General features: G+C 35.3%; 1 protein-coding gene across 29 annotated transcripts in view; it reads left to right on the forward strand.

Annotated features, from left to right (window-relative positions):
* PTPRD (protein tyrosine phosphatase receptor type D) overlaps positions 1–21,388 on the forward strand; it is a 1,248,962-nt gene that overhangs the window by 1,120,819 nt on the left and 106,755 nt on the right. For 11 of the 29 annotated variants that reach the window (XM_087926632.1, XM_087926634.1, XM_087926638.1 and 8 more), the window contains 4 exons: positions 1,065–1,652; positions 2,023–2,120; positions 7,937–8,196; positions 20,135–20,228. In XM_087926632.1, the coding sequence (XP_087782758.1) occupies positions 1,065–1,652; positions 2,023–2,120; positions 7,937–8,196; positions 20,135–20,228 (1,040 nt within the window). Of the gene's footprint in view, positions 1–1,064; positions 1,653–2,019; positions 2,121–7,936; positions 8,197–20,134; positions 20,229–21,388 lie in introns of all 29 variants that reach the window. The other 18 variants (XM_087926655.1, XM_087926630.1, XM_087926633.1 and 15 more) reach the window with 3 other exon arrangements.

The raw sequence follows: 21,388 nt of genomic DNA on the forward strand, positions 1-21,388 counted from the left end.
GGAATTTTTATGCTTTTATGTTGACTTTGTGTCACTTGATTCAGGAGAGTATGCTTTTAATTCAGTATCAGAATATTATTTAGTGAAATTATACATTTTATTAGGCCAATTGTTTCTTTTTTTCTTACCACTCGGCCCCTATTTTGAATGAAATTCTGCTTTTAAACTACCCTTTTCTGTAATTGTCATCTATTTCTGCTTTCAGTTTGATTTATTTGACTAGGGTTATGCAGACAAAAATTCTTTTCAAACACATATTTTTAAGATGATGAGCACTGATTCATATACCTTTTATATACAGATTTTTTTTTCTTCCCAATATATAAATGCATCCTCTGTAGTACAGGTAGTCCTCGACTTTCGACCACAATTGACCCCAAAATTTCTCTTGTTAAGTGAAATATTTGTTAAGTGAGATTTGCCCCATTTTACGACCTTTCTTGCCACAGATGTTAAGTAAATTAGTGTAGTTGATAAGTTGGTAACCCAGTCATTAAGTGATTCTGGCTTCCCCATTGACTTTCCTTGTTACAAGGTCACAAACGATGATCACGTGACTCAGGACACAGCAGCAGTGATAAATAGGAACCACTTGCCAAGCATCTGAATTGTAATTGAACATGATCATGGAGATGCTACAAAGGTCATAACTGAAGAACATTCATAAGTCATATTTTTCAGTGCTGTTGTAACTTTAAACAGTCACTAAATGAACTGTTGTAAGTCAAGGACTACCTGTATATTTTGTTTGCTTGCATTGATCAGATTAAAGTAAAGTCCATAAGCCTAATATACAAAGATGCACAATTACTGTATGTATTGCTTGGTTTCATGTCAACGGGGATCATTGCCTGCCTACTTTTTCTATATTTAGGAAGTAGAAGAATGGGAATAAAGAAAGGTAATATAGTTTTTAATGTGTTACAAGGTCTGAGTTAATATTTGAGATTCAGGGTAGAGTAGAGATGTCTGTTGCATAAGTAATTTTTAAAGAGACCTAATAAGCAATTTTAGATAAAAATTATTATAGGTACATTCTGTGCTGAAATAATGTTATGTTACAGTTCCAGGAAAACCTCGGCTTGTAATTAGCCACACACAAATGGGTACGGCTCTAATTCAGTGGCACCCACCTGTCGATACATATGGCCCTCTGCAAGGGTACCGCCTGAGGTTTGGCCGCAAAGACATGGATGCATTTACGACACGGGATTTTACGGATAAAGATGACCACTACACGGCTACTGATATTCATAAAGGGACGTCTTACATATTCAGGCTTTCAGCTAGAAATAAAGTGGGCTTTGGGGAAGAAATGGTAAAAGAAATTTTGATTCCAGAAGATCTACCAAGTGGATTTCCTCAAAATCTACATTCAGAAAGTGCCACCTCCACCTCTATCCAACTAATCTGGCAACCACCCATTTTATCTGAGAGAAATGGTATAATCTCCAAATACACTCTACAGTACAGAGATATCAATGTGGCCCATCAACAAACAGAGATCCCTGTTGCTTCGGTTGATACTATTACGACACTTTCAGGCTTAAAACCAGATACCACATACGATGTAAAAATACGTGCACATACAAGCAAAGGGCCTGGTCCATATAGTCCCAGTATCCAGTTTAGAACATTACCTGTGGATCAAGGTAGGATTTGTCTGCTTATGGCTTGTCTTGTAAAGGATCTCAGTCTTTGGATATCGATATTTTAAATATAGCTTCAATTTTCAAAACCATCATATAAGTAGATTCATCTGATGTGGAGGTAAAGTATGTAAATCTTCATGTGTTTTGGATTCACTAGAATTCAGTTATCCCATATCAAACAAGTCTGGCTCACTTCTACATAATAATTGCAGGTAAGGAAAATATAATTATTTTGGGATGTCATTTGTAAGAATGGAATGTGGTTTCTAAAAACAGGTAGGAATATAATGAAATATGTTGGCTGTTGAAAAGGGGATGGGATCCAAAATCAAAATGTACTTTAAATATATTACTCTTCCTTTTCCAGCAGTGTTTGCAAAAAATTTTCATGTCAAAGCAGTCATGAAAACATCAGTCCTTCTTTCTTGGGATATACCAGAGAATTACAACTCTGCCCTGCCTTTCAAAGTAAGTGGTTGTTAATCTAAAAGACTTGAAGGATTACAGGACAAATGTCTTTATTAAATGATTTACAGACCCATTCTACTAACCAACAGATATTTAGTAGTGTTAAATCCTTTCCAGTATTAATGTTGAGGAACTGCTGCCATGGTCTTCTGATGTAGTTCAAACTCAGAAGACCATGGCAGCAGTTCTTCAAGGTTGACATTTGATTGATCCTGGTTAACAGTGGTTAATTAATTTTGCATTTATGTATCAGCACTCGTGATGTTGAACTAAACACCAGAAATAAAAAGAATAACAGTATCTGCTGTTTAGAGTATCATCAAAAACAAACCCCGATTGTTTCATTTTGTTAGTGTAATAAAAATTGCGTTAATTTTCCAATATTTCTGATTATTTTGTCTGTTCGTGGTTTTATAGTATATTTCCAAATTAATCACTGTTCTTTAAACCATTTTTGAAAATCTGCTTTTCCTACTTGTCATACTGTGATGAAAGTCTCCTATAAGCCAACTTGAGTCGCCTTGTGTGAAATATAAATTTTCTAAATAAATAAAAATTAGCATCCATAATGCTCTTTCCTTGCTCTTTTCTATATTGCATTGTCACACAGTAGTATACAATGAATTACCCTCTGTCCACAGAGACACAATGGTTTTCTCTGTTCAAAAATGGGTTTTTAGTGGGTTACCCAAAGCATTTTCAAAAATCAACCTGGCTGTGGTGGATTTAGAGTCTTCCAGTTCTAAATGAGAGCATAAACATAGCATAATGCATTTTTTTTCCACTGATGCCATTTGAGGTGGGAATCCAGCAACATATCCAGGAAAACAAAGAATGAGCTGTTACATAAAAAAGTAGAATTGTAGCTTTCACTCGTATTGGTGAAAATTACGTCAGTTATTTAATTTAATAATTATTGTAATTCCTACATTAGTATGAAATAGTTGTGAAGAATTAAACTGTCAGATCCCACTAATATACAGTAAGAGAGGACTGTATGCTCTGAAACTACTGTAACACAAGTTTCTCCTTAATTCTTTTCTTTTTGAATTAACAGATAACAGATAATCAGAGTTGGAAGGGACCTTATAGGTCATCTAGTCCAACCCCCGCACCCAAGCGGGAGACCCTACACCATTTCTGACAAATGGCAGTCCATTCTCTTCTTGAAAGTCTCAAGTGATGGCACTTGCACAACTTCCGAGGGCAAGCTGTTCCTTTGGTTGATTGTTCTCACTGTCAGAAAGTTTCTCCTTATTTCCAGGTTAAATCTCTCCTTGTTCAGTTTCTATCCATTATTCCTTGTCTGGCCTACAGGTGCTTTAGAAAATAGCTTGACCCCTTCCTCTCTGTGGCAGCCCCTCAAATATTGAAGACTGCTACTATGTCTCCCCTGGTCCTTCTCTTCACTAGACTAGCCAAGCCCAGTTCCTGCAACCGTTCTTCATATGTTTTAGTCTCCAGTCCCCTAATCATCCTGGTTGCTCTTCTCTGTACTTTTTATTGAGTCTCAACAACGATTTTATAATGTGGTGAACAAAACTGGATGCAGTACTCTAGGTGTGGTCTTACTAAGGCTTTATAGAGTGGTATTAGTACCTCACTTGATTTCGATTGTATCCCTCTGTTAATGCAATTTAGGATTGCATTAGTTTTTTTGGCTGCTGCTGCACACTGCCGGCTGATATTTAGCTGGTTGTCCACTAAGACTCCAAGATCCCTCTCACCATTACTGCTATTGAGCCTGGTTTCACCCAGTCTATATGTGTACTTCTGATTTTTCTTGCCTAAGTGTAGGACTTTCTCTACATTGAATTTCATTTTGTTAGATATGGCCCAGTGTTCTAGTATGTCAAGATCCATCTGGAACTTGTGCCTATCTTCTTGGGTGTTAGCTATTCCTGCCAGCTTAGTATCATCTGTAAATTTGGTAAATTCCCCTTCTATTCCCTCATCTAAGTCGTTAATGAAGATATTGAAGAGTACTGGGCCTAAGACAGAACCTTGTGGCACCCCACTGCTTACTTCCCTCCATGTAGACTTAGACCCATTAAGGACTACTCACTGACTATGGTTTGTCAGCCAGTTGCAAGTCTATCTAGTGGTGGTGCTATCTATTTCACTTTTTTCTAGCTTACTAAGAAGTAGGTTGTGGCCTACTTTGTCGAATGCCTTGCTGAAATCTAAATATATTATGTCAACAGTATTTCACTGGTCTACTAATTTAGTCACTATGTTGAAGAATGAAATAAGATTGGTTTGGCATGATCTGTTTTTAACAAACCTGTGCTGACTTCTAGTTATTACTTTATTTGTTTCTAGATGTTGGCAGATCTGTTTTTATATTATCTTTTCCAATATCTTCCCGGGTATTGATGTTAGGCTGATTGGTCTATAGTTTCCTGGGTCTGGTTTTTTTCCCCTTTTTTGAAGATGGGAACCACATCAGCTCTTTTACAGTCCTCTGGTAGTTCTCCGGTGCTCCAGGATTTTTGAAAGATATGGTGCAGTGGTTCTGAGATGACCTCTGCCAGCTACTTTAAAACTCTGGGATGTAATCCATCAGGCCCCGATGATTTGTTTTCATCAAGATCAGACAGGTGTTCTCTTACTATTTTTTTTTTTTTGCTTATTTTAACTTTTATTTCTGGTCTGTCTTTTACAATTATGTTTTTGGTGGGTTGAGCTATAATTTCTTTTTGCGTGAAGTCCGATGCAAAGAATGAGTTAAGCAGTTCTGCTTTCTCTCTGTTGCTTGTTACTTCCTTGCTATCTTCTCTCTTTAGTGGACCGACTGTTTCCTTGATTTTTTTTTCTTGTTATTTATATGTTGGAAGAAACTTCTTTATTATCTTTGACTTTTGTTGCAAGTCTTTGTTCGTTCTGAGCCTTTGCTTTCCTGACTTTGTCTTTGCAGATTCTGGCTATCTGCTGATATTCTGTCTTAGTTGTATGTCCTTCTTTCCATTTTTTGTACTTGTCCTTTTTTTCTTTCAATTTGCCAGAGAGATCTTTGTGCAGCCATGCTGGTTTCTTCTTGGATTTCTTGTTTTTCTTTCTCAGTGGTATTGTGCTGGTCTGGGCTTTTATGATCGTACTTTTCAGAGTTTCCCAAGATTCTTGAGTTGTTTTCCCCTTTAGAATTTTCATCCATGGAATCTTTCCCAAGTTCTCTCTGAATTTAATAAAATCAGTTCTTTTAAAATCCAAGACTCTTATTATGTTCTATTGCTTTTGTTTGTGTTATGTTGAATGGTCATTCTCACCCAAGGTTCCTGCAGTTTCAACTCCCTCTATCACTTCTTTGTAAGAATTAAGTCCAGTGTGCTTGTCCCTCTAGTTCCATCCTTTATGTTTTGAAAAACAAAGTTGTCAGCTAGGTTGGCTAAGAACTTATTTGATTTCTCACTTGCTACAGAATTAGTTTTCCAATTGATATCAGAATAATTGAAGTCCCCTATTACTATTGTTGTGTTTTTCCTGCTATAGTTTGTGTTTCCTGTTTGTTAGTTGGCTAGCAAAAAGGACATCTATTTTTTCTGCTTGATTTGCTGGCCTATAATATACACCTATGGCTTTGTCACTCTTTTTTATTTTATATTGACCCATATGCATTCTAAGAGGTTTTCATCTTTGGTTTCATGCATTTCTGTAGCAATATAGTGGTCCTTTACATACAGTGCAACTCCACCTCCTCTTTTATGGGGTTTTGGTTTTTTTGAACAGTTGTATCCTTCTACCAGTATGTCCCGATTATGGGTTTCATCTCGCCAAGTTTCTGTTATCCCAACTATATCATATCTACCTTCATGTATTCGTAGTTTGAGTTCACCCTGTTTGTTCACCAGACTTTGTGCATTTGTATATAGGCACTTGGGATCTTTATGTCTGACGCTGTATTTATTGTCTATATAACCTGTGTTGTGCCTGCCTGCCCCTACTTTCTTGCCACCTGTTTGATTAATGCACATGGTATAGCACTCACTATTAAATGCTTGGTTTTGACAGCAAGGTTGATAATCTTACCTGTACAAACATCTATGTTATGTGCACTGATATCCTTATTAATTTTAGATTGATGGGGACAGAAATGTTCCGTATCCATAATTCTCTGTCCCCGCTGTTCAGTTTAAATGTTTATGCAGAAAATCTTTGAATTTAATGCCAAGTAACTCAGTCTCTTTCTTTGATGGATGCAAACCATCTCTTTTGTACAGTTTTTCATTGGACCAGTTGCAGACATCACGACTAATAAAACCAAAGCCTTCCCTTTTAAACCACTCCTTTAGCCACACATTAAACTCTGCTATATGCTAGCCTTTCCCTTTTTGTTCAGTGTATACTGGTAGAACCTCTGAAGAAATAAGCCTACAGCCCATACTACTAAATTCATACCCCAAGCTCTGGAAGTCTTTCTGCACAGAAAGTACATTCTTCTGGGACAGATCTGGCAACCTTTTAATACAACAGATCTATAAAAGAAATCCTGGACTGGCAATGCTGTACCACCTATAGCTTCCTAATGCAGAATTGAAAATGTAATAAAATATGAAAATGAATTAAAAGATGACATAAAAATTATTAATAATGTCAATAACAATAACACTCCTTTTCAAGATAGCCTAATTCTGCTTGTTGATCAGTATCAATAGCATTGTTTAAGATACCGGGATTAAGCAAATTAACTATCCGGACTGGAGAAAAACCTGCATTGTTTGATATCATGTGCTTTGATAATCAGAACAAAGAGAGCATATTGGTTTGAGAGAAAGAAACCTGGCATATAGAAAATCATTATCAGGTCTTATATGAACATTAAAGCTATCAACCATTGTTCTAAATGTGTCTCAGGAAGCAAAGAAGACCTAATAAATAGGCTTTGTCCATAAATTCCTGAAGCATGGACATTGTCTCATAAGAGGAAAGTAATCACTAACAAAATATTACCTCTAAAATAAATCACTGCTAATGGAGCTTATTATTCAAATGGTACATTATATGACCAACTTCATATACCAGGTGATTAAAACTAGCACCTCAAGGCCTCCTTTCCTCTTGTCTCAATTTCAGCTAAAACTATCTACTACTTTCTCATTAGTAGAATTTATTTCTTAGATTAGTGTAATGCTATATATTCTATATAAAGTAAAAAAAAAATGGTTTATGCAACTTGAATGCCATCCCATCACATTCTACCTGAAGACAGAGCAATTACATTGGATTTCTACTCGTCAATCTGTATGGTAGGCCTTGCTTACTTTCTTGAATTGCAGCCATCACAGCTGCAATTGAAGCAAAGTCAATCAGGAAGTTGGCCGGAAATCTCAAGCCATGGCAATGTGACATCTCACGTAATGACCATATCCCATGATAGCAACAAGAACGGCCATCTTAAGTCAAAGTTATCACATGACCCAACTGGGTCACTTCCCAATAGAATTTCTGGTCCTAATTACGGTTGTGAACTGATTACTACCTGTACTTGTGTTAATTGAAGCTGCATCATATAGCATGCAATGAAAGGAGTTGGGAACCAAGAACAGTGGAAGGCAGAAAGTGTAACGAATGTGTACATCTGATGTTGCGGTATCCATTAAAGCCCAGTGGGAATATTAAGTCATTCTTGATGTTACCATTCCACCCAAGATTCCATTCATCAGTTGGGTTCTGACATTTTTTTCTGGCACACAGTTTTTAACTTAACTTCAAAGTCATTTTTTCAAAGGCAAGTTTTATTTCTAAACTGCTTTTCTCCTGCACATCCCTAGAGGTTATTATTAACATTTTGCTGCTTTTATTAAATTCCCATTTGTTAGATTCTTTATGATGATGGGAAAATGGCAGTTGAAGTGGATGGCCGAGCCACCCAGAAACTGATCCCCAATCTGAAGCCTGAGACATCCTATTCCTTTGTGCTAACCAATAGAGGGAACAGTGCTGGAGGTCTGCAACACAGGGTAACGGCAAAGACGGCACCAGATGTACTACGCACCCAACCACTTTTCATTGATAAGACCAATCTAGATGGAATGATAACAGTGAAACTACCAGAAGTTCCAGCAAACAAAACTATAAAGTAAGTTATATCTAACAAATATTGCAAGAGCTTAAGAACCATTCAAGGAGACTTATGATTTCTCAGAATATTTTCTGTAGTTTAAAGCATTTACTTTTTTAGCCATTGCCTTAGGTGCAGGCACTGCAATAGACAGGCAGGCATTTTAAGATTTGATGTGAAAGTGAATACAGTTTATTTTTTACTGTGATTATATGATGTCTTTCAAAGATGAACTAGGAACTATATTTTAACTTTTTAGTTTTTGAAAAAAACAAATACAACCTTTGTCTCCATTGGGAAGCAGGAACCATAAATGGGAGAGTGGTATTATCAGGAGGCTTTTCAGGCACAAAATAAATAAGAGTTAAATGGCAAAACAGGAAACTAAAATATCACAGGACCTTAAAAAAGACGTGGTTTTTACACCTCATATTTGCAACAGTCTGCGGAAAATCCAGTGGTGGGATTCAATTTTTTTTTATTACAGGTTCTGTGGGCATGGCATGGCAGGAGAAGGATAGTGTAAAAATCTCCATTCCCTCCCCACTCCTGGGTGAAGGTTACTGCAAAATCCCCATTCCCTCCACACCCCACTAACCTGCTTTCCAGCTCCATTCTCCTGTGCAGGGCAACAAAAGAAGACCCAGCCGATCAGCAAGGACTCGGGAGGCAGAGAATAGATGGGGACGGGGCCAGTCAGAGGTGGTCTTTGCTGGTTCTCCGAACTACTCAAAATTTCTGCTACTGGTTCTCCTGAACTGGTCAGAACCTGCTGAATACCACTGGGAAAATCGTGAAACTGAAAATCACTATGATTGCTATCACAGCACACTTCAGCTTTATAGTCAGGTTAGTGCAGGACAAAAAACATTTTTTGCCCATCCCCTATGCTAGTACAATGGGATCTTTTCACTGAACTGAATTGAACTGACATCAATTCAGGTTGAAAAATTGTAGTAGATACTTCCATATCAATACATTTTAATGGCCTATTAGCCATAGAAAGATTGGCTTTTTTTGAAGTCAGACCTACTTTCTCATTCAATTTATTGAAGTGATTTTGTAAATGAAATCAATAAACAGATCCAAAACAAGCTTCTGTGCCAGTTTTGGGGGAAGGGTCTTAATAGATCTATGTAGTCTTTAAAAGTTTTGGGTTCTTCAGTGAAGCAAAAATGAAAAAAGTTCCAAACAAATGCATACCTCTAATAATTTTGTTTTAGAAAGTGCTAGTTTAGATGGATGGCCTGTATACTGAACTGAATAGCTTTGTGGGATAAAGTACAATGATAGACGCTGCTTGATTGAGGTTGAACAGCAAGGCATGAACAATAGAGATTAATTGCATTGTACCAAAGTAGTTCCACTCTGGGAATTCTTATTTTCTTGAATATAAACACACTAAAAGTTTAAATGATTCAAATTAGATTTGACACTAGTTCACCCAAATTCCACCAGAAATTTATTCCAATAAAGCAAATTCTAGCATCATATCTAACTTTTATTCCATTGTAGGTTCAAATTCTAGGGCCGTGAGAATTTTTTCTGTGTTATTCTCCAAGGGGAGAATATTCCATAGGGCAGGGGCAATGGCAGAGGAACCTCTCTTCCTGGACCCTATCAGTCAGAACTCTGTAACTATAATGGGGTCTGCAATACACATTCTTCCCTGATCAGGTGGAAAAAATTAATGTAATGCAGGGATCCTTTGGGCTGCAGCCTATTCTCATCTGGGAACACACACAGCCCTGCAAGCATCACGGGAGCTCCTAGCCCCATTAAAGTGAGTGTCGCAAGCACTCTTGGCATCACTCGCGCTAGCAGCAGGTGCAAAATTGTTTGCCAAATCTCTCTTCCTATGAAGCATTTTCTGGTATGTTCAAAGTTATTAAATATAATAGTTATTCCTATTTTGTCTTTGTTATTTAACAAACACAATATGAGTAATATTAGTTAATATTGCACACAGACACATATACACACATGTAAAAGGGGGAAAAAGTAAACCAGGAATAGAATCAAATCCACACTTGAATTTGAGAATTATAAATATATTACTGTAATATGCATACCTATATAAAATACTTTCATGCAGAATAACTGTGATATGGATGAAAGAATTTTTTAAGAAATATAATGCTGTTACAGATTGTCACTAATGATAATTCAAAGTAATGGTGGACTTAAAAAGAAACTACTACATTTTGTCCTCAAAATTACAACTGCCACATGTCTCCCATGGTCATGTGATCGCATTTCGGTTGTTTGTCACCTGGTTTGCATTTAGGGCTGGTTGCAGTTTCACACAGAAAGGTGACCACAATTGTGACATTTCTGGCAAAAAAAAAACATTGGAAGAATAGATTGGCTTAACCACATGAATTATTTAACGCTTGTAGTAATTTTTCTTTATGGCTCTCCTAAAAATGGTTGTAAAATTTAATCAAATCTCATAGTGACTCTACTTTTGACCTCAATGTCTTACAAATAAAATTCCAGGCTCTGTTGTGGTCATAATTCAAGGGTTATGTATGACTAAAATAATGAATAGATTGGAATACATATATTCTTCATTCTAAGTTATTTCTTGGTTATTCTTAAAATTAACATTAACTTCATATGCTATACAGGTGAAACTCATAAAATTAGAATATCGTGCAAAAGTTCATTTATTTCAGTAATGCAACTTAAAAGGTGAACCTAATATATGAGATAGATTCATTACATGCAAAGCAAGATAGTGCAAGCCGTGATTTGTCATAACTAAGGTGATTATGGCTTACAGCTCATGAAAACCCCAAATCCACAATATCAGAAAATTAGAATATTACATGCAATCAATAAAACAAGGATTGCACATAGAACAATATTGGACCTCTGAAAAGTATAAGCATGCATATGTACTTGGTACTTGGTTTGGGCCCCTTTTGCAGCAATTACTGCCTCAATGCGGCGTGGCATGGAAGCTATTAGCCTGTGGCACTGCTGAGGTGTTATGGAAGACCAGTATGCTTCAATGGCGGCCTTCAGCTCTTCTGCATTGTTCGGTCTCATGTCTCTCATCTTTCTCTTGGCAATGCCCCATAGATTCTCTGTGGGGTTCAGGTCAGGCGAGTTTGCTGGCCAATCAAGCACAGTAATCCCATGGTTATTGAACCAGGTTTTGGTGCTTTTGGCAATGTGGGCAGGTGCAAAGTACTGTTGGAAAATGAAATCAGCATCCCCATAAAGTTCGTCTGTGGAAGGAAGGGTGAAGTGCTCCAAAATCTCCTGGTAGACAGCTGCGTTGACCCTGGACTTAATGAAGACAGTGGACCAACACCAGCAGATAACATGGTTCCCCAAATCAACACAGACTGTGGAAACTTCACAGTGGACTTCAGGCATTTTGTAGTGTGTGCCTCTCCATTCTTCCTCCAGACTCTGGGTTCTTGGTTTCCAAATAAGATGCAAAAGTTGCTCTCATCAGAAAAGAGGACTTTGGACCACTGAGCAACAGACCAGTTCTGTTTTTCTTTAGCCAGGTAAGATGCATCTGACGTTGTTTGTTGTTCAGGAGTGGCTTGACAAGAGGAATACGACATTTGAAGCCCATGTCCAGGATCCGTCTGTGTGTGGTGGCTCTTGATGCACTGACTCCAGCCTCAGTCCACTCCTTGTGAAAGTCCCCAACACTTTTGAATGGCCTTTTTCTGACAATCCTCTCCAGGCTGCGGTCATCCCTGCTGCTTGTGCAACTTTTTCTTCCACATTTTTCCCTCCCACATAACTTTCTATTAATGTGCTTTGATACAGCACTTTGGGAACATCCAACTTTTTTTTGCAATTACCTTTTGAGGCTTTCCCTCCTTATGGAGGGTGTCATTGAGGGTTTTCTGCACAACTGTCAGCTCAGCAGTCTTTCCCATGATTGTGATTCCTACTGAACCAGACTGAGAGACCATTTAAAGGCCCAGGAACCCTTTGCAGGTGTTATGGCTTAATTAGCTGATTAGAGTGGGACACTTTGAGCCTAGAATATTGAACCTTTTCACAATATTCTAATTTTCTGAGATTGTGGATTCGGGGTTTTCATGAGCTGTAAGCCATAATCATCTCAATTATGACAAATCACGGCTTGAACTATCTTGCTTTGCATGGAATGGATCTATCTCATATATTTGATTCACCTTTTAAGTTGCATTACTGAAATAAATGAACTTTTGCACAATAATCTAATTTTTTGAGTTTCACCTGTATGTTTACATGTTCAAAATCATCACATCAATCCATCTACAGTAGTTTAATATGTCTTCCTTATAAAAATTATCATCAGACATTGTGGTATAAAGCTGTATTTTAGAAAAGGCAAGTTGTCATTTAAGTCCAAAAAGTAATCTTGCAACATGTGGATTTGATAGGTGTGATTTTGTCCACAGTTTTGGAACCTGGTTTATGATGCTTTTTAAACGGCTCTGTGCAGATTAAACAGGAATGGTATTAAAAAGCTGATATTGTAATGCCAATTGGGATTTAAAGTGATAGACAATAAAGATTCCCAGGAAAGACACCCATGCAGTCAACAAGTGCTACTGCTTTGTTTGCAGGCTTTTTGTTGATTACAACAGTGTGATGTGTATAGCAGAAAAGAAAGAGAGGAAATGAAATATTGATCAGTATGTAATATGTTTTTCATGTAATCTTTTGTATCCTGAGTTTCATACAAAGCATTTTTTATTGCTTTACTGAAATTCTAAAGAGGGCTGTAGGAAAGAAAATTCTAAAGTGTTAGTATGAAAAATTAGTCCACAGCTATTAATAAGATACATATATAGTTTATAAATATAAATGGGAAACATTACAGATTAAAATCACCAGAAATAGAACTTGAAAAGACAGATAGGTAATGCCTGTCTCAAAGACAACTTCCCAAAGTAACTTAAGAGCCATAGCATACACCACAATCAGAGCACCATAATTTGAATTTTACAACACATGTAAGAATATATTAATTTTTGGGAAACTAATATTAAAAATCAGTGTACATAATGGAAAATTGTTTATAAATAAGTATGTTAGAATAAAATATAACAGTATTTACAAAATTACACATGAAATGCACACATTTTTTAATCAAGATTTTTAGTTATAGCAGATAATTTATAGAACCATACACCTTCAACAAGGAATACAAGATACAATAAAGAGCTTCATGGTAGAAAAAAAAGAAAATATGAAAATATGCAATAATATTCTCTTCTTAAGGCTTTCAATCATCTTCAAATGATTTCACTACGTACAGAATATTGAACTATATTTGTCTGTAGAAAAGAATTTGTTAAAATTCTTCTCATGGTTCTCAGAGTTGACCAGTCTAAGTTTTGAATGACATGAATGTGAAAGAACAACTGATTACAAAGCCCATGTGCCTTCTATATCATTGTATAGAATTACACAGGTAAATATTGATGAAAAACATTTCTACAAATATCCAAATATCAAATGAGAAAAATGAGAAGGAAGGAAGGAAGGAAGGAAAATGTTATTATGGTCATTGATTAGCATACATCAAAATGAAGATTTTGTGTTGGATAAAAAAAGATTCATATAAGCCTTTCAGTTTAATCCAATAATTTTGGGGAACAAAAGAGAAACTGCCAGAACTACAGCAATATAGATAAAAGTTACAATTTATTTTTTTTAGCCATATTTGTATGCCTTCTATTTCTCATGTGGCTTTTATAGATTTTCTAAGTAGTATAAAGTTAGTATATTTTCATTTGGATTTTTGTTATAAATTGGATGGATAGAAATCTGTTCTAAAAAGCAAAGATCAACAATATTAACCCATCACTAATCTCTACTGACAACAGAATTTTCATTTAAATTCCATGAAAACAAATTCTGTCACACACTGACAAAAGATTCTATCCACTGAGAGTTTGTGATTATATCAGGAAAAACAGTACATTCTGATTAAGGCACACCATCTGGACATCTTCATCTGCACAACTAGGATGAAAAAATTAAATGCCATTCATGCCAATAAAAATTCCCTCTTCAAGAGGGTTGAGCACGATCATCTAATGCCCGGGTTGCTGATCATTTGATATACCCAATTCAACCTAAACAGAGAGTAAAGAAGATAACTATAACAAGGATATGTGTAAGCTGCTACTTCGGTGAAAGGAATTGAAGTCCAGAACATCCAGATCAGTGGTGGGAATCAAAAAAAAAATATTACCAGTTCTGTGGGCGTGGCTTGGTGGGCATGGTGTGGGTTGGTGGGCATGGCAGGGAAAGGATACTGTAAAGTCTCCATTCCCACCCCATTCCAGGGGAAGGATACTGTAAAATCCCCATTCCCTCCCCACCCCACTAACCTGCTTTCCAGCTCCATTCTCCTGTGCATGCAACAAAAGAAGACCCAGCTAATCAGCTGGGACTCGAGAGGCAGAGAATAGATGGAGGCATGGCCAGTCAGAGGTGGTTCTCTGAACTACTCAAAATTTCCACTACAGGTTCTCCAGAACTGGTCAGAACCTGCTGAATACCACCTCTGATCCAGAGATAGCATCCAGACAACATAAGGGAGCAGCTCAGACACATCCTAATTCATTGAACTATAAGAAAGAAGAGGAGTAAATCCTGCAATCTTGGAACAGTTTGTTATTATAATCAGTCTCAATAAAAGTAGTTTTAATCCTCCCATGAAGCTTATTTCATGGTCCATCTATCTAATGGGACTGACACATAGTCAGATACAAGTACTCAGCTTACAACCCTTTGTTTAGTGACTATTTGAAGTTACAATGACAATGAAAATAATGACTTATGACAATTTTTCACATTTACGGCCAGTGCAACATCCCCATGATAATGAAATTATCTCAAAATGCACATGCTTGGTAATTGGCATTTATTTATAACAATTGCACTATCCTGGGATCACTGTTTATAACCTTCTGATCAGCAATGTGGAAAACCAGATTCAGTTAATTTATCAACTGTTGTGATTCACTTAATGGCAAGAAAAGTTATAAATGAGGCAAAACTCACTTCACAACTATTTTGTTTAGCAGTGGAAATTTTGGGTTCAACTGTGGTCATAAGTCCAGGACTATCTGTAATTACATTTCAGTTAATCTATGTCAAATCCACTTTCTTAAAAAAAACTTTTTAGTTTTTTGTTAGTGATGTAACCTAGTCAATTTTCTGCCTTTTGCAATGATTTTTCCCCCTAAAATTCTGGTGTGGATTATGAAGCAAGCTTCTCTTATGACATTTGAACTTCTAAACAAATTTGCATGAAAAAGTCTATACATAACCCTGGACAAATATTTTCAAAACTCTGTTTGGCAACTTATACCAAAGCATACTAAAGGAAAGCTAATGAAACTGTACAATGATATATACATAAATGCATACATATATATCAGTGATTTATGTTGGTGATCTCAAAATCATGGTGTTTGGGAAACATACCTGTATTCCTGATTGGGTCAGTTCCGAGCAGACATTCCAAATATTACTTCCTATTCAGCATTTTAAAAATTGTATAACAAGATTTTACTTTGTATATCAATTTTCCTGGTTTGATTACTGACTATACTAGGACATCCAACATGTATCTGAATATAGGACTGCTCTTCCCTATGCCATATTCATCATTGTACCTACTGATATACCTACTATCAATGCGTACATCATTGTACATGGCATTGATAATATTCATATTCCATAGTCCCATTCTTTCTTCCATGAACTTTTGATCACATTAGGAATGACTGTTGTGCTGATAGATTAAGGATCTACTCTGATATTTAATACTACTTCTCAGATGGGTTGGAAATCTGATTGGAGATCATCAACATCTTTCTTTATTGATCAGCTCTTGGACCATATCAAAGAGCAAAGTTCCAGAAACAAATTATTACTAAAATTTGATAAAAGCAATTTAAAATGGAATTGGATAAAATACAATTTAAAATGAAATTGGAATAAAATACAGTCTAAAATGAAATTGGAATACATTTTAAGATATAGATAAAATATGATAAAATTATATTTCGGTGTCACCTCTGCAATCTTTCCCAATCAGTCCCACATAGGCAGATCTTAACTGAACCATTTTGCTTAAGTATTGCGCTGTGTTAAATGTTATTTTCAGATTATGGGCGCAAATAAGGTAAGTTGTTTTGACATGGGGGATCCCAAAGGCTCTTTGTTTAGTATATTAAATGAATGGTTGCAAGTTAAGGATTACCTGTTGGAATATCTTATTGAGAGATAGTGAGAAAGAGAGATCATGTTTTGTTGCATTATGAATCACCAAATTCTCATTGACAGAATTAGATATCTGTGTTTCATGACATCACAACATTTCTTGGCTATTTGAAAATAAAGTTACTAAAAGTGTTGGGCCTAACGCAATATAGTTCACAAGTGAACAGTTAGCTCAGCATGAAAACAGCTTCAGAGTTTTAAAAAAGGATATATGTGCGCATGTGTGATTTTGTATGTGGTTCTTAACACAGTACAGTTTGTCAGTTTTTCTAAAATGGTAATAGGTTTATTTTCTCCCTTGCTTTAGTTTGTCTAATGTTTTGATTAATAATATATTAAGATGATGGATATGAGAGTGACTGCTACTAATTATTTTACCAGAGGTGTTATTCCATGCAGGGCAATTACCGTATTTCCCCATGTATAAGCACCCCCTTTGTATAAGCCACCCCCCCAATTTTTGGACTGTGAAGTTTTGAAAAAAATATTTTATTAGAGAAACAAGTTATGAAGAAAGAAAATTTACAAAGAAACAAAATTCGACGTCTAGATCTACAACTTCGGTCATGACGCCAAAGCGGTGCGGCGATGCTAGCAATCTACGCATCGGGAACGAGAGTAGGAACGAAGCATTCAGGCCGATGCCTAGCGTATGCATTTCTATCGCGTACTCGCACTCGTAATCGTATCATCACGTACAATTTTTACAAAAAAGTATAGCATACTGCTGGAAAACCAGTTTATTCCTACTTTATTATTTTATGCATTTTTCACGTATAAAAAGTGTACCTGCTTTGTATATGCCACCCCACTACTTTTTGGGCTCGAAAATTTTGGAAAAAAGGGGTGGCTTATACATGGGGAAATACGGTAACAATTTCTGTACAAAAATAATGTGTACATTTGTTTATGCTTACAGCAAAACCATCAGGAATTGCTGAGGCATATTTATAGGTATAGAACTTAAGATGAGAGCTCACAATTTGTCCAAGGCAATCACTGAAACCATGAACAATGCTGGTTTTTGAACCACAGTTTTCTAAGTCTGAATATTAAAAATCTTGGACTTTTGGTCTGTTTTATTATTTTTTATGAAGGAACAAGGACAATAACCTGCAGTCACTTAAATAGTGCCATTGTCAATTGCATCCATTAAAAGTGGTTTTTATAAAGAGTAATATATGTACAATAAGTGTCAGATGTATTAATTTATTGATATTTTTGGGCAAAGACAGAGCAGCAGTGTGTTGTTATATTTTCATTGCATTTTTTTATTTTTTAAGATTCAATTTTATTATCTAATTTAAAGTTGTGTGGTGCAATCTTATCATGCTTAGCAAGAAATATTAGTCAAGTTAGAAGGCCAGTTCCTAGATCTATATTTAAGAGTCATTTTTCTTAAAGCTGAGTTTAGAATAAAGACAATAAATATGATGTGGATAAAATGCCTGAATTTTCTTTTAAAGGGCTATCCTGGTTTTATATGAGAATTTAAATCTTTAGTGATTCTTCCTTAAGGAGAAGGTCCAAATGAACTAAATGACTTTTCATTGAAAAGTGATAACATTTTATAATCTAACCCGGCTACATATATGTATTGATTTCACAAATGATTTGGTTCCATTAAGTGATTGCAGCTGTGTTTGAAAACAGATTGTAGAGAGAAATTGCCAAGAAAAATAACTTTTCATATGCCTTCTTTAACTGCTGATACGGAGTTAGAAAAAGAAAACGATAATGGATATGGAATTCTTTTTAGAAGGAAAAAGCTATTAAAGTGTGTATCAGTGCATACAAGAATAATTTCCCCCTTCAAGCTGCTTTTTCTGCAGCATGGCCTTAACCTATTCAGACTCTCTTAGCTTTTCCCCTATAATTTAAAAGTGTATTTCATTTATATTGCATATACTTGATATTGCCCCTTTCATTGACAAAAATACTTCACTATTAGAGACTGATAAAACATTATTAAAATATAGTGCCTACATTTTTTTCTTTCATATTGGGAGAGATAATCATTTAAATTGTTGTGAAATTGTGCCATTAGCGGAATACAAAGTCAACCAGAGCTACTTTTGCAAGGGCTAAGAAAGGAGGAGGCTAAGTGGGGTAAGAGATGCACTAGCATTGTCATTTTCTCTATTTAACTTTCTCAAAATAACTAGAATATTAATATTTCATCTTGAGAAAGGGTCCAAGAAGATTCTGTTAAAGGAGCTCCTGCAGTAGCCACCACGCAAATAGTAACAATCTGTGTAGGCATTTTTCTGATAATATTCTCTGGGACTACTGTATGTTATAACATAATTCTGGCTTTACAGGATTATACATGAAAATGGAAGGTTTTGACAGGAGGTTTTATATATATATATATATATATATATATATATATATATATATATTTGTTTTCTTAAGTTTTCACGGGTACTTACATATATGGCATTCGTCTTTGCTCGGGTATTTTCCCATGTCATAGTAGTTGTGCTTTTAAAGTTGTAGCGACGTTTCAGCAGAATCTCATCTGCCATCAGATGAGATATATATATATAACTCTATACAGAAGCCTGATGATGGCAGATGAGATTCTGCTGAAACATTGCTACAACTTTAAAAGCACAACTATAATGACACGGGAAAATATCCGAACAAAGCTGAATACCATACATATAAATACCCGCGAAAACTTAAGAAAATACATATGTATGTATGTATGTATGTATGTACGTATGTATGTATGTATATATATTTGTCAAACTTTTGAAATTATATGACATGTATAATTAATCCATTTTATACCCGTATCCCAGAGTTGCCTTGTGGTAAAATGAACAGAAAACAAATTTAATAATAAATAAGTATAATATTACTCTCTTTTAAAACAAAAACAAAAAAAACCCTGGATGATAGTAAAAGCCTTTTTTTCCTTAATGTAAATCCAAAATAGATCACAACTGGTTCAGTTTAAAAACAAAGCAAAACTAAATAACATGTATTTTTGCTTATTTGAGCATATAATTAAATAAAAAAAATTACGTAAACAGATGATTTCAAAACAACCTACTGCAGAATGTAAACTTTGAAAGTCCATTCATTATGGATCAAATTATACCATATCGCTCTAGTGTAGGTTGGTAAATAGATATTTTGCGACTTCCAATCTAAGGCTGAAAAAGACTGACTGATCTCACATGACTCATCCTTGCCCAAAGGACTACACCTGGGTTTCCCTATTTCTATCCCAAGAGCTCTGAGATAAAGTGGTATGCTGATAAAAAGGGAAATTGCAAATAACTTACCAAAATTCTTACCAAAATATTTTATTTCTTCCAAACTTTATGTCTCATCGGAGGAAAAGCCACCCAATTAGTTTCCCTGAATTTTAAGTTTTTCAAGGACATAATTCTTCAAAATGTAAGCGTTCAGAAATGAGTGAAATTATTGCTTTCCACTAAGCCAAAGTTTGTCATTATATTTATAATGTTTCTGTTGTGATTACAGACTGATAAACACAATATTGAAGCCAAATAAAAGAGTTCAATTAGCAGTACGTATATATTTGTGTTTAATATTAACTTCATACAATAGTGTCTTATTATAATCAGTTTGGTTCTGTTGTAGTTATTCTGTATAGCAGCTTTCCAATGAATTCCCTTTATATAAACCTTACTATTACATTTTGTTTCATTTGCAGAGGTTACTATATAGTAATTGTACCTTTGATAAAGAAATCAGATGGAAAATTCATGAAACCACGCGAGAGCCCAGATGAAATGGAATTAGATGAGGTACCCTTTGTTTATTTTAGCTCTTTTTTCCCCAGAGAAACCTTTTCTGATTGAAGCAGTCTTAATGGTTATGTCCGATTAATGTATTCATGTCAGCAAGTTGACTTTTTTTTAATACTTTGTCATTTATATTGGAGTTAGTTTCTGGGAGCAAACACAAAAAGCTAATTACGTAAATTAAAATACATTAAGTTGCAATGAGGCACATAAACTGTCTGATCTTTGTTGTCATTAATATTTTATTCCTTGCTGATTGTATGGCATAATGTAGAAAACAAAATGACTTGTCAGCAAAAGTATAATCACCACTGATATGAACTCCAATAAAAGTCTGGTTCATTAATAGGGTATTTGCTAAAGCTGAATCAAATGCTAAATTGCAATTTGCTCTGCAGTTTAACATTTGACCTCCCTCATAGTCTCTTTACCTGTTTCAGCTATGCTGAAATACTTCTAATTAGAAAGTGTATCTATTATTTTTAAACTCTTGTTCCTTGCACTCCAGATTGAACCGAAAAAAAAAAAAAAAAACCCACCTTCATATTCTCAGAATAAGAGCCAAGTTGTTGAGCCAGGATGTATTTAGTCAATTTCTATTATCCTTATTCTGAAATAATGAGTCAGTGACATTAGAATCTTCCAATATTTTGATATTTTTGAGATCATTAGATTTTGTTTATTTTTTCTTCTAAATACATTAGAAAGAGAGGAAGAATTTAAAAATACCAGTCCTGTCTAGAGGAGATACATAAGGTTGGTATAATATTCACCTATATATTCATTGGACATGGCGACAAAAATTGATTCTTGAAATCACCTATTTTCAAAGAAAGTGTGGAATCATTTAATCCTGATTACATTTTCACACTTTCAAGAATAGAAATATGAACTTATATTTATATATATATATATCCCCTGGGTGGATGTCCTGATGGTGTTTTTTTTATGGTAAAATTTGTTGATTGGATACATTTACATGCAAAGACAATTGGATAACCTTCATAATGATATTTGTGTTGTTAGAATAGAGAATGTAAATACTTTTCCTAGTAAGCTTTGCAGTATCAGTTTTGGAATGTCTGGAAGTAAAGGTTTATGAACTTTTAACTAACGTTTTTTATACTTGGTATCCAGTATCCAAAGTATTCAAATAAGGACAT

The sequence above is a fragment of the Pseudonaja textilis genome, chromosome 2 (assembly GCF_049901715.1).
Source record: "Pseudonaja textilis isolate UNSWEBS1 chromosome 2, rPseTex1.2, whole genome shotgun sequence".
In the NCBI taxonomy this organism is placed as follows: domain Eukaryota; kingdom Metazoa; phylum Chordata; class Lepidosauria; order Squamata; family Elapidae; genus Pseudonaja; species Pseudonaja textilis.